Raw genomic sequence first — 13453 nt, 5'->3', positions numbered from 1 at the left:
AGTTGAACCACTGAAGCCTTTCAACAAATGAGACTTTTTGTGAAGTGTTACCAAATAAATTATAATGCATTATCAGCACACACTTCTCACATCATGATAATGACGTCAAATATGGCCTACAGTTAAACATGCTCTCACAGCTTGACTAAAACATGTAGATTAGGGCAGATCAGTGAACCGTGTCTTTGCAGGATGTTTACACTGTCTATATACTCAAGACAGATTTAAGCTTAAATGTTTGATGAAGACATCAGTAACAGTTCCTGGCAAGGTTATGCATGTCAGCAAGGATAAAAATGGCATTGCAATCCATCTGACGCTGCTGTAGTAAACAGGGGTTGGTTAAAAAGGGAGAAAAAATACTGTGGTTGTCAGTTATATTTTGTTAAAGTAATAAATGAATTGCTTGAACAAAGCAAGAATATTTACATTGATTAATCAGACATTTTTAATAAATTCTGCTCTTCTGATCTTTCAATTCACTAATAATCTTTAAACATAAGTTGTTTTCAACATTAATAAATACACTCACCGGCCACTTTATTAGGTACACCTTACTAGTACCGGGTTGGACCCCCTTTTGCCTTCAGAGCTGCCTTAATACTTCATGGCATAGATTCAACAAGGTACTGGAAATATTGCAGAGATTTTGGTCCATATTGACATGATGGAAGAGGGACTGCACATCCATGATGCAAATCTCCTGTTCCACCACATCCCAAAAGGTGCTCTATTGGATTGAGTTCTGGTGACTGTAGAGGCCATTTCAGTACAATGGAACTCATTGTCATGTTCAAGAAATCAGTCTGAGATGATTTGCACTTTATGACATGGTGCACTGTCCTGCTGGAGGAAGCCATTAGAAGACTTGTACACTCAGAAAAAGAGATGGACATGGTCAGCAACAATACTCAAGCTCAATTGGTACTAATGTGCCCAAAGTTTGCCAAGCAAATATCCCCCACACCATTACACCCCCACCTCCAGCCTGAACCATTGATACAAGGCAGGATGGATCCATGCTTTCATGTTGCTGATGCCAAATTCTGAGCCTACTATCCGAATGTTGCAGCAGAAAGCAAGCCTCATCAAACAGGGCAACGTTTTTTCCAATCTTCTATTGTCCAATTTTTTGTGAGCCTGTGCGAATTGTAGCCTCAGTTTCCTGTTCTTAGCTGACAGGAGTGGCACCTGGTGTGGTTTGCTGCTGCTGTAGCCCATCTGCCTCAAGGTTCAACATGTTGTGCGTTCAGACCAGCCCGTCAGGCACCAACAACCATGCTACTTTCAAAATCACTCAAATCAACTTTCTTTCTCATTCTGACCATGTCTACATGCCTAAATGCCATGAGTTTCTGCCATGTGATTGGCTGATTAGAAATTTGCGTTAATGAGCAGTTGGACCGGTGTACCTAATAAAGTGGTCGGTGGGTGTATTTCTTGTGCAACAAATTAGCATATCAAAATGACAAATAAACATTTGACTGTATTTTTGTGATTAATGAATGCTGTAAATGGATAAGAGCCATGGGTGAGCATAAGAGACCTATTAAACAAAACAAAAAAAGCATAGAACTCCTAAAAAGCCTGTATCGATCTGCTGATCTTGAGGTAAATGGAAAACCTCAGTTTGAACCCGTTTGATTCTGTACAAAGTCCTCGCTAATAAATAATTATTTATTCTCTTTGTAACCCCTAGTCCTTGGCCTAGCAGCCAGTATCAGATGACATTCTGGTGCAATATTATAGTACAGCACTGTTCAAAGTCTACAGCGAGATACTATAATAAACTTAATTGAAGCTCTGGGAATTCAGTTAAAAAGACAGATAGTGACACTGGATTTAGAAAATAGTGACTGCGAGCTCATACTGCAAACCTCCAACCAGAAAGTCTGCAAACAAAGAGCTTCACGTCTCTTATCAAACAATTTGATTGAGTTTGAGTTGATCCAATTGAGTTTTCACATCTGAATGTTGCATTTCGTATAAAATAAGGCAGAAATGATCTGTAAAGCAAAGTGTAAAAGACAAGTATTTGAAGTTGAACAAATTCCATCTGAAAAACGCCAAAGCCTCTACATATAAAGCTTTACTGCCCATAATAACACTAATAGTGTGTATTCCTGGTTAGTCTCAGTGAAGTGTTTTATGCTTCCTCTGTGATCTACTTTAGTGAGATTTGATGTTGCGATGAATAATTAAAAGCCCCTTAACATCCTGCAACGCACGAATACACATGAAACCGATGAATACAGAGACGCTTTTTCCCCTTTTCAGTGAAGTTGAATCAACATAAATCTATTTTATTTTCAGGGCCTATTTGATAATGCTGATCTCTTTGAAGAGCCAAATCACATTCAGACAAGCACAATTCATCTGTTACAGCACTGCAAAAAAAAAAAAAAAGTCCCAGTCTACTATTCTAACAAGGAATGTAAACTTACGAGGCATCAAAAATTCACAATATTAACAAAAAACACTTATCTTGAATTGCAAGCCCTCAAATTTAATCAAGTCAATGCTTAAAGATGTAATGCGGCTCTGTAAAGATTAACTTGATTACATGCATTCAATAGCCAAATAGCGTCTTGATGAAATGTTGAGGATTAATCTGAATAAATTAAAACATTTATGTTCATTAGGCACTAAAGCAGCAAAACTGCTGGATAAAAGAACACAGACGTTTTCTTTCCTCTGCCATTAAATAAACTGACAATTTCTTTCAAAAACAAAACAAAAAATCTTAAATACTTTACAAACACTGAACAAGATTTTCCAGGGGTAAACATTGAACATGTCTTTTTTTTATGTATACTTTCTTCTTCTCAGGGAAACTGTGTAGTGATGTGTGAATGACTGGACATGTAGTGTGGCATAATGCAAGAGTAAAACTTATCAAATATGTGTGAATGTAACAAGCAGCAGACAAACGGTTTCCTTTTCGAATTTTGTCTGTGCTGGAGTCCTCATTGTTTGTGCAAGCTGAAGTCCAGGAGTGTGTCTGTGCAGGGCTTTTGGGGGAAAAATATGTGTGCTTGCGGGGGTTTCGTAGCAGTTTGAGTCCAGTCTGTTTGTGTTGCTTTGGTTTTAAGAGGCAGAGAGAAATAGACAAAAATGGACAGAAAGAGAGAAAGAGAGAGAGAGATTCAGGCCCTTAAAGAGATTCAGACCACAAACTTGTTCTTAGTAGTGGAGCCACTCTTAGTAGCCGTATCAGCATGAGACTGGTAGCCGATGGTCATGTTCATAGGGACGCCCAACCGCTCCTTGTACACCCTCCTGACAAGCAAACAAGACAAAAACGCATTAAACCTGGATCAGCATTATCAGAGTCATTAATAGGAGAACTGCATGATTGAGGATGAATTGAGAATAACATACTCTAAGATAAAATTGACAGGAGGTTCTGTAAAAAAAACATAATTGCTGCTTTGAATTTAAAATATTCAGGGTTCTTACACCTTTTCCAACTTCAAATTCCAGCACTTTCAAGCACTTTTAAGGTGCATTTGTATGTTTTTCCAGCACCTAATAACCACGGTTAATTATGTTTATATATGTTGTATATACTTTTTCACATTTTAATTGTGCTATTTAAAAAAAAAAACAGAATATGACATTTCATCTTAAATTGTTGAGAACTTTAGAGCATAGATTTATTGGGATAATTCACCCAAAGGTGATTACAAATATTTTTTTCCAAGTTCAGTTATTGGATGAAGTATGTTTTTAAGCTTGGTCTCTTTCTACCTAAAGTTGATATATCAAGAAATTAGCTTACAGTCAGATTTCGTTTGGGTGTACCAAATTTTCATGACCAGTCGTTCATGACATTTCATGTGCATTGCTATTTATTTATTTAATCTTTAACAGTCATTGGATTGGCGTTTCAGATGCAAAGGTGCATTTTGGGTGAATGTCTCCCAAATACGTATAAGCTAATAGTGCCAAAACAATCTGAATTTGAATTGTTAATTTGAATTCTTAACAACTTAAAACTGTATTTTTACATACCCAACATCTGCAGTCTTTGAATACAGAACCAAAAAAAATCCGAAGTTTATACAAGACACTGGCCCTCCAGGACTGAGTTTGGGCACCCCAGATTTACATCAAAAAACTTGAATGGCAAAAAACTCTTGATTAATGTGATTAAAAAAATGAAGCGAGAGAGTGATGAAAACACAAAGGAAAAAAATTTAATTAAAACCGAAAACTATTTTTATAAGACTTGTATGTGTGGTTGTGATTTGAAATTGATTTGAATCAGACAAGACAAGAATTTTTCCCATTTCATAAAATATGTATACGTACATGTATCTTTATTTAAAGATTTTAAGATATTTGCATTGGAAAAAAATATATTCAGGGAAATTCTTTTTTTTTGCAGTGCTTGCAACATTTGAAGGAATAGTTCACCTAAAAGGTGGCACAGTGGCTCAATGGTTAGCAATGTTGCCTCACAGCAAGAAGGTCGCTGGTTCGAGTTCTGGCTGGGTCAGTTGGCATTTCTGTTAGGAGTTTGCATGTTCTCCCTGTGTTCGCGTGGGTTTTCTCTGGATGCTCCAGTTTTCCCCCACAGTCCAGACATGCGCTACAGGTGAATGCGGTAAACTAAAATTGGTTGTAGTGTATGAGTGTGTATGGGTGTTTCCTAAGAAGAATTAAAGACTTTTAAAGATATTTTTAAGATTATTATGAATAAAATGAATTTTATTTGAATATTCTATTTGGGAAAAGATTTTCACTTGCCCTATCAAAAAATTATTATAATATAAAACATTTAATAATACAATAATAATAATAATTTAACAATAAATTTATCTAGGTCAGGTCCGTATCTTCAACAGTAAATAAATGTAGAACTTTTATTAAATGTGACAGTAAGGAAAGTAATAAAATTATATTGTTAATAAAAGTTAAAAGCTTTACTGGGATTACAATTGTTGGTGATTGTACGGGTGTTAATGGCCAGATTGGGTAGCTATACATGAACAAAGGAAAAATAAGATTTATTAAATTTAAAATTTAACATCTACAACACAATATTTCAGGAGATTTATCACTTTTTAAGGCCTAAAATTGAGCTTTTGAGATTTAAGACATTTTAAAACTTGTTAAGACCCCACAGATATCCTGAAAAATTAAACTGTATTCAGTTTTAGAACAAGTGAAAAGTGAGTAAAAGCTGACAGAATAATTTATTTTGGGTGAACTGCCAAGTTAAGGCCACAACCTTCTGTACTTAAAACCATAAACATTTTTTAGGAAATAAAATTAAGGAACTTTTGTAAGCCATAACAGTGTAAGGGTGAATAAAGACTTGCTGAAAACCAGAGACTTGACTTATTTTGAGAACAAATGATTGTGATTCAGTGAAGATAATAATCAAGTCTACACTTCAAAATTCAGTGAAGTGTAGACTTGGCATGTCTCCTTAAGCAAAGCACACACTGCACAATCTTCTTGTGGTATATTATCAAAAACACTGAAAAAGCACAGATGCATCGCCCACACTTGTGAGATATTTAGGAGGCTAAATATCTTCCATATTTTCGAATGTGTTTTGTCTGGAAAATAAACATCAGTGACAGCCAACACCCAATGAGAGGGCAAGACAAGGTTAGGATGACTGCAAGGAGTCTGACCAGAGAAGAGGCAAAATCTGATGGATTTCTCAGAGGGAAACCAAATCAATACTCTGTCAAGAAGGCCCAAAAATCATACTGGCACCCCTGGATACAGGGCAAGAGAAAGTTCATGGAGAAGAGCCCTAGACCTGCACCAGAGGATCAGCAAGAATGGCTTCAGCAGGCAAACATTCCCTCTTTCATATTCTTCTTTTGTCTTTTTCAGTGCAATTCTGGGCACAGGAAACTTCGATCGCATTCTTGGGGGATTCAAGTTTTTAAAGGTAGGCTCTCATGCAGTCTCCCACACATAAGCCCATGATATTTCTTGTGTCACATATTGCATGTGTTTGTTTGTGAAATGTAGATTAGGCAGGTATCTTTCCGACTGAATTGAGGTGTAATGTCTGATCTCCTGTCTCTCTTTGTCATTAAGAGGTTGTTTGTTTACACATGGTCACATTTTTTGTCAGATTGGATAGCTATCTGATTGTAAAAAGAACAATGCCCTCTGAAACACATTTGAGATGGTTATGATTCCAACCACATAAACCATTTCGGGATGTGGTCTGGGACACACTCCTGATAAAACTGGAAAAGTCAAAGACTGCTTCCGAAATCATATACTTCCTTACTTTATAGTAGGTTAAAAACAGTATGCAAGCTAATTAGCATGTTAGCAACAGACAAAAGGTTACATTAAAATAGAAATAAGAATCTCTGTTAAATGCATTCTCCAACCCTTCTCAATAATAAAGTAAAGGATTTAAAACCGCCAAAATTATCTGTTACACCTTTCCTAAGGTATATGTAAGATTGTTTTTACGTTTCATTTTAGTTTTTTAGTACAACAGTATCTCCAGCAAAAAAATAAAAAATAAAATCTAAAGAAATAATTTAGCCTGACCATGTTTACTGTTCCAAAATATTTGAAATGTTTCTCAAAATGAAATATGTATTGTAAAAATATTGTGTTCAAAGGGGAAAAAAGTTTCTGTTCTTTTTTACCCAGTATTTAAAAATAATTTATTTTAGAGCAGTCATCACAATACCGTGAAACCGTGATATTTTTATAAGAGGTTATCATTCAGTCAGAATCATATACCAACCCATGCTTAGATACAAAGGGCCAACTTCATCTCTGCTTTAGACACTTTTTAGTAACGTAGTTAAATTTGCATATTTGAAGATCAGAATTATACCCGTTTAGCGAAGACATATTTATGTGGCCAATTGTAAATAGAACCATTTTCACAAACGAGATATTCAATCAAACAAAACTCAAGAAGTGACAAAGGTAGGGATGCAGCTGTAAATAAGTTGTAACTTAAACTGGAATGTAAAGTAACTACTAGCTAGTTTGTACTTCAGTCGCACCACATGTCCTTAGGGCAGAATGTAGTTAGTCGGTCATAAGCCCTCCATAAACTAATATATATTTGATTTAAATGACATAATACCCAATCAGATGTCTGCATATTGTTAAACGGGATGCATGTGAACGCGAGTTATCAAAATCTAAACATTAAACTTGAAAGAAAAAAAAAACAGCCATCAATATTTAATTGATGTATACAAACAAAACACTGCTTTTAAAAAAAACTTGTCTGTCACAGACTGAAAAATAAAGTGAGATTTGGCAGGACATGCTCAAAAAAGCTGTGAGCAGACAGCCAAGAAAGAAGTGAGAATTTGTGATTCTTCTTTTATCATCACGAGCTCATCGATGTAATCTAATCTAACCGTCACCTTTTTTTCTACAGTCATACAGAGAGCTTGTCGTAAATATTTAGTTGGAATAAATAAGTCAAATGGTGCAACACTAAACTTTTTATTAGTGCTTAAGATGTCTTTTTAAGTCACAACTAATCTACGTTTTAACTCTTACGTTTTAAACAACCAGCCCCGGGTGTAAACAGGCCCTTAGTGTTCACAGAAATGCAACTAAATGACAACCGAGACAGTCAGAACATCAGTCCATCAAATTAGAGATTCAGATCCCAGCATTATCGGACATCTTCAGTTTAGTAATACACTGATGATCTGAATTAATAGTGTAAAATTAAAGCAGACAAACACATTTTAAAAGCAGGTGTCCAAAGACCTAGAGATTTAGAGATTTGCTTGATTTTGACTGCTCCCGGAGACATTATCTGAACTAAAAACTCTTATCTCGATATTTCTGTGCAAAACTGACTTTTTATAAAAGTATTAATGATACGTTGTTGTTGAGAAGGCTGTAAAACTACACGAAAACAGCTCTCTCTGGGTCAAACGTACTGTAGATGTAAATGTCCACGGTCACAATGTCTGCCAAAGGTCTAATCAACATATGCTACATGATTGTCATTTAGGAATAGCATCACGTGGCTGTTTAAAATGTGCCAACACTAAATAAGAGTCTCACCCTATGTGCGTTACAGCTTCTCTGTTCTCATAGTCAGCTGTCCAGATGGCGATTTTATCTCCTTTGGTTCTGACATTGACCACAGCCCCGCACACATCATCGCTGTAGTCGTCAAAGGCCTCGCCGATGAGGCACAGCAGCTGTTGGTTTGACACAGGTGAATGTTACAGAGTCAAAGCTGCAGAAGCACATGAATTATTGTGTGCATGTTGAGGGGGCGTTCAGTGACTAACTCAAAACTCTTACAGTTTCCAGCCAAAAGCGGTCCAGGTCATACTTTCTCTGTTGCTTGTTGAGAGTGATGAGCCAGCGGCCTCCTCTTTTATTCCTCTCATCCTCCCACATGGGCTCGATACCATCCTGCAACCAAAGCACAAACCAGTAAGTCCACAGTAATCTGGAGAGTTTCTATACAACTTATGTAGAAAGTTCTAACCACACTAACAAAAAGTAGTAAAAATAAAACAACAAAAATATATATATATATTTTAAAAAAATATAACAATATTATACAAAGAATAAGCTTTCGGCAACTGACCCTTAGCATCTCCACCATTCTTGGTTACATCTCACTGGAGATTTTCATGTCGAGCAAGTAAAATATGCCCATAAAGAGATAAAAAAGCAATATTATGATATTATCATAGAGTGTAAAAATATGGACGTAGTATCTGTGATGCATAGGTTTCTGAAGAGAGCAAATTAAACTACAAATAGGAGTGGCACACCGTCACCATTTTGTTTGCGTGTCATCGCACCAACCAGGGGTAACCAAAAAAGGGCAAAGAGATGGAGCGCAAGTGGAGCTACAGACGCCTGCTAGCATTTTGCTTATATTAGCTTTTCATTGGGAGAAACGCTTACTACTTCATTAACTGTGACTCGTCTGTGTTCTGACCACTTGTGCTTGGTTGTATACTCTATCTACAAAGTGTTTAGTCTTTTAAAAACACTGTTGTAATACATTGCGCCACTAATAATTGCTCTTCTTATGATGTTTTTTTCGACAGGAGGAAAACACTAACTACTTCCAAATACTTCAAATAAATTCTGTTAGTAAATGCAAGGCTATTTATGAAATTCAGGCATAAACGTGTATGACATTGTTTCAGATGACCTTTCTAGAGCCTACAGCTTATCAAGCTATTAGATTCTGGAGTTCATTCAAGTTTTAAAGAAAATGACAATTGATAAATGATCTTAAATAAAACAAATACATTGATAGATATGGTATACAAGCATATAATAATTTCACTCGCGTAGGAAATGGAGGCCCCTTGAATGGTTTGTGAACACTATTAAGTGCACACCGCATGCCATATTATCTGATAATTGTATGAAATGATTCCAAAAGGCTATTGACTGTGTAAAGAAACATGAAACAAAACAAAAATATGATGTATATACCGTGTTCAGCGGCTAATCAGCCAGAATCGGCTGAGGTGAACTGACGGCGACCAGCGAGACCTAGTTGTCACTTAAGTGGCCATGCCATTAATTATGCAGACTTAATATAACTTTATAAAACTTAAACAGATGAGTTAAAAAAATAATAATTCACCGCCCTCACAGTTGTCATGAAGGGTAAAATTAGCTATATGATCTTTGAACCAGGCTGTAATCACCATTTTTTCTGCTATAAAGTTGGCCATCTTAACATTGAGGTCAATAGAAATGTGCTCTATTATAGAGTTAGGTCTAGCGGAAATTTGATGAATTGCAGTTTTAGTTACTTCTGTTATAGCTTCACGAGAAAGAGCAAGATGTTGCTTGGCTATTACTCCTTCACAGTTGTGTGTTATTATGAAGCATATTGTCTGCCATTTTATAACAAAATCAAAATGATAACATGAAAACATGTATAAAAACATATCTAAATCAATAAGCAAAATAAAAAATAAATTTAGTTGAAATCTGAATTATTAAACCCCCTTTGAATTTTTTTTTCTTTTTTAAATAATTCCCAAATTATGTTTACAGAGAAAGGAAATATTCACAGTATCTCTAGTAAAGTTTTTTCTTCTGGAGAAAGTCTTATTTGTTTTGTTTCGGTTAGAATAAAAGCAGTTTAATTTTTTTTTAAAATCAGTTTAAGGTCAAAATTATTAGCCCCTTTAAGCTATATATTTTTAACAGTACAGAACAAACCATCGTTACACAATGACTTTCCTAATTACCCTAACCTGCCTAGGTAACCTAATTAACCTAGTTAGGCCTTTAAATGTCCCTTTAAGCTGTATAGAAGTGTCTTAAAATATCTAGTAAAATATTATGTACTGTCATCATGGCAAAGATAAAAGAAATCAGTTATTATTGATGAGTTATTCAAACTATTATGTTCAGAAATGCATTTAAAAAAATCTTCTCTCTGTTAAACAGAAACTGGGGGGAAAATAAACAGAGGGACTAATAATTCTGACTTCAACTGTAAATAAATGAATTTACATTTATGAATGTTCTTTATAATAATGGACACAACATGCACCTACTCTGAGCAATAAATTGGATTTTTTTCTGACTATTTTAATCCATAACTCAAGCAATTTACATACATATAAAAATGGTCATCTGGATCTGATAATATGGTAAACATCAACTAATTTTCCAGTGTTTGGTCAGTGAGGTTTCAAAGAAATAATTGCAGTTTATTTATTCCTTCTCAGTCCTCCCCAGCCCTCCTTTTTCACAATTAAAAAATAAAGAAGTTTTGTAGTTAAAACCATGGTGCTTGGTAATTAACATGCAAGGGTAAGAATATTAATAGCACATTTTCATTTATGGGTGAAAAAAAAACATATTTTTTATGTGGTTTAGCAAAAGATTAATTAGTTCTTGAAGTCATGGAAATACTTTGTATATAATTGGGAGTAATTGCACAGTGCTGTTAATAATGAAGGAAACTTTTTCATTTTTGACTGAATGTTTTCTTCAAATATATAAACAAAAGTTATTAGAAAAGGCTACCTTAAAAAGCGAGTAGTCACATCCTGACATCAGATTACTGGAGAGCTGAATGTGGTTATAAAGCCTAGAAAAAAATTATAAATTCAAAGATACTTGTCAAATGAACTGAATTATTATTTTTTATATACAAATACGCTTGTCTGAAAACATACTTACGCCCAAAAATCCTCTACGGTGTCAAATTTGGAGATCAGTCTGAGGTTGGCCTGCCATGTTTTGCTCTTGTCGTTTTTGAAAAACCATAAACACCATCTTTAGAGGGGAAATAAAAACAATGAATCTGCAATTTTACAGAATCTACAAATCTAAAAAACATTACAGGAAAATATTATTAAATGTTAATGGGGACAGGTGACCCAAAAATGAACATTTACTGGCCATTTAACTATCTTCGAGTGGTCAAAAGCCTTTATGACTTTTTTAACCATTTGGATCTAAAGAATTAAAATTATACTTTGAATTTCTTCAAAATATCTTCTTTGTATTCACCAGAAACTCAAGTGAAGACTGTAAACGAGTGACTGATGGTAGAATGTTATATTTTGGGTGAAATCCCTTTAACTTCAGTGGTTTTGGATTACAAGCTAAGACTGGATTTAAAAAGTATCCCAATAATGAAAATGACCAATAACATCAAGTGTGTCCTGAAAGCAAGTGCATTCATTTGCCCAACCTATTCTGTAGGGGGTGTTTGATGTAGCTCTCAGGGCTGACAATCTCCTGATTGCTCTCGTCTGAGATCTCCTCTTCACTCTTACAAGAATTTGATTTTATTTCCTGCGCAAGAACATTTCAAATATTAGTTCAAATCCATCACATTCAAGTCCACACTAAAGCAGCCAGTTTGAACATAAACGCATGCACACAAATCAATGACAAATAAGTCTTTAGGCAATCACACGCACGCACACACACACAAACACACGCACACAAACACACACACACACACACAAATGACAGATGAGCAGGTCTTTAGGCATTGTTCTTTTATTGTCCTCATTTATTTAAACAAACATCAAAAACAGAAGTGATTCAGCAGCTGTGACCAATGCAGTACCTGCTAGTTAAACGTAATTGTGTTGTATCTAATGTTAATCTTTCTTAACCTGAATTTAAAGTGAGCTGTTTGTGTGTGTGTGTGTGTGTGTGTGTGTGTGTGTGTGTGTGTGTGTTTACAGTCATTCATTATTATCAGCCCAATTGGGACTTTAAAATGTCAGCCGTTTAGAAAACACAGAATGCATTTAATGTGTCGAACAGAAATGTAATCTAAGATTATAGTCGTTTTGAATAAATCAGTTATAGCTTTCGTGGCTTGATCCAGCATGGTGTCGTTTACACTTGGGTGTTGCTCACTTCAGTTAGTTTTGACAGCTGTGTGTTGTGACGTGCGCATTTATCTCCAGAAAACCAATTAAACATTATAAAAAGTGCATATGGGGTAGCGGAGGCGAACAGACATCTGGAAAAGTAATTAAGTGCCTTGCGCGAGTAGAACAAGCCTTGTCAACTTTCAGTCAAACTGAGCTACTCCATTCAAACTTACCGAAAAACTTTTTAAAAGTTTTACAATTGTGACATTTACAAGTCATTACAGTCTAAAAGTAAGTATAGACATGTTTTTATGATCAGGTGGTTTTGTAGGGTTGCGCGAACGGTCTGAATGTGTAAAATAATCTTTGAGAAGTTTATTGACTCACCGGCTCCGCCGTCGCCATTTTACGTGAGTCGTTCACACAGGCCTCATAAGGGACGTTCAGGCTTCACTCCAGTGCTTCGCTGTGATTGGCTGACGCGGCGCTAAGAGCGAATCACAGGCTGTGTTTCAAAACGTCTGTCAGAAAGGATTCGAACACGACGTGATTCTGTCCGATGCGAAAATGAATCATTCTTTTGAGTCGAATCGGACAGGCTGTGCGTGTGCGGTTGGATCCTGAAATGATCCCTGCCCGAAACAGATGTTTGATCCGAAATCTGACTTTACGTCACAACGATGAACGTCTGCAGTTAAAAACCCTCACATTAATTTATCATAAACCTAAAAAACGACATCGACGGATTTATACCGCATTTTCCGTCTATAAAACACACATTCTTGGTATGGTCCCCATTTAAAACCCATTTAGCTCTGCTTTTCTGTTGTTGTTGTTGGATATTACCTTTATCGTTTATTATAATTGATTAATTAATTTATTTATTTTTGCTTTTTTGTTACTTATATATTTTGCAACTTAAATCCTGGAGGAACGTGATATGATTTTTGTGTGCGCCTATGGCTATGGTGCCTACTGTAGAGACGGTTGATGGTTTAACTTGGGCTACTTAAAACTTAAACAACAGTGAAATAACATGCCTTAGTTTACCAAGCATCCCCTTTTCTCATGTAATTACATGTAATTATAATGTTCTCATATGAGCAGGCCAGGCTAAGCCAGTGAAGCTGCACATTTGC

General features: G+C 35.6%; 2 protein-coding genes across 6 annotated transcripts in view; one reads left to right on the top strand and one right to left on the bottom strand.

Moving 5' to 3' along the window:
• Window positions 1-7178, top strand: part of LOC141377151 (uncharacterized) — an 85190-nt gene extending 78012 nt beyond the window's left edge. For all 5 annotated transcript variants that reach the window (XR_015505775.1, XR_015505773.1, XR_015505776.1 and 2 more), the window contains one exon: window positions 5857-7178. Coding sequence is in view for 2 of the 5 variants with exons in the window: in XM_087279097.1 (XP_087135223.1) it covers window positions 5857-5944 (88 nt within the window). In the remaining 3 variants the exon portion in view is untranslated. The remainder of the gene's footprint in view (window positions 1-5856) is intronic.
• Window positions 2283-12728, bottom strand: eif4eb (eukaryotic translation initiation factor 4eb). The gene is given in 7 exon segments (NM_001007777.1): window positions 2283-3279; window positions 8038-8177; window positions 8284-8397; window positions 11002-11065; window positions 11158-11253; window positions 11675-11778; window positions 12702-12728. Coding segments are annotated over 7 exon segments (651 nt in total). The 5' UTR covers window positions 12720-12728; the 3' UTR covers window positions 2283-3164.
• Window positions 12729-13453: the final 725 nt, after the last annotated feature.

Source organism: Danio rerio, chromosome 13 (genome assembly GCF_052040795.2).
Source record: "Danio rerio strain M-AB ecotype USA chromosome 13, GRCz13ab, whole genome shotgun sequence".
NCBI classification, from domain to species: domain Eukaryota; kingdom Metazoa; phylum Chordata; class Actinopteri; order Cypriniformes; family Danionidae; genus Danio; species Danio rerio.
Note: the sequence above shows the minus strand (reverse complement) of the source record. Positions and strands in the feature narration are given on the sequence as shown.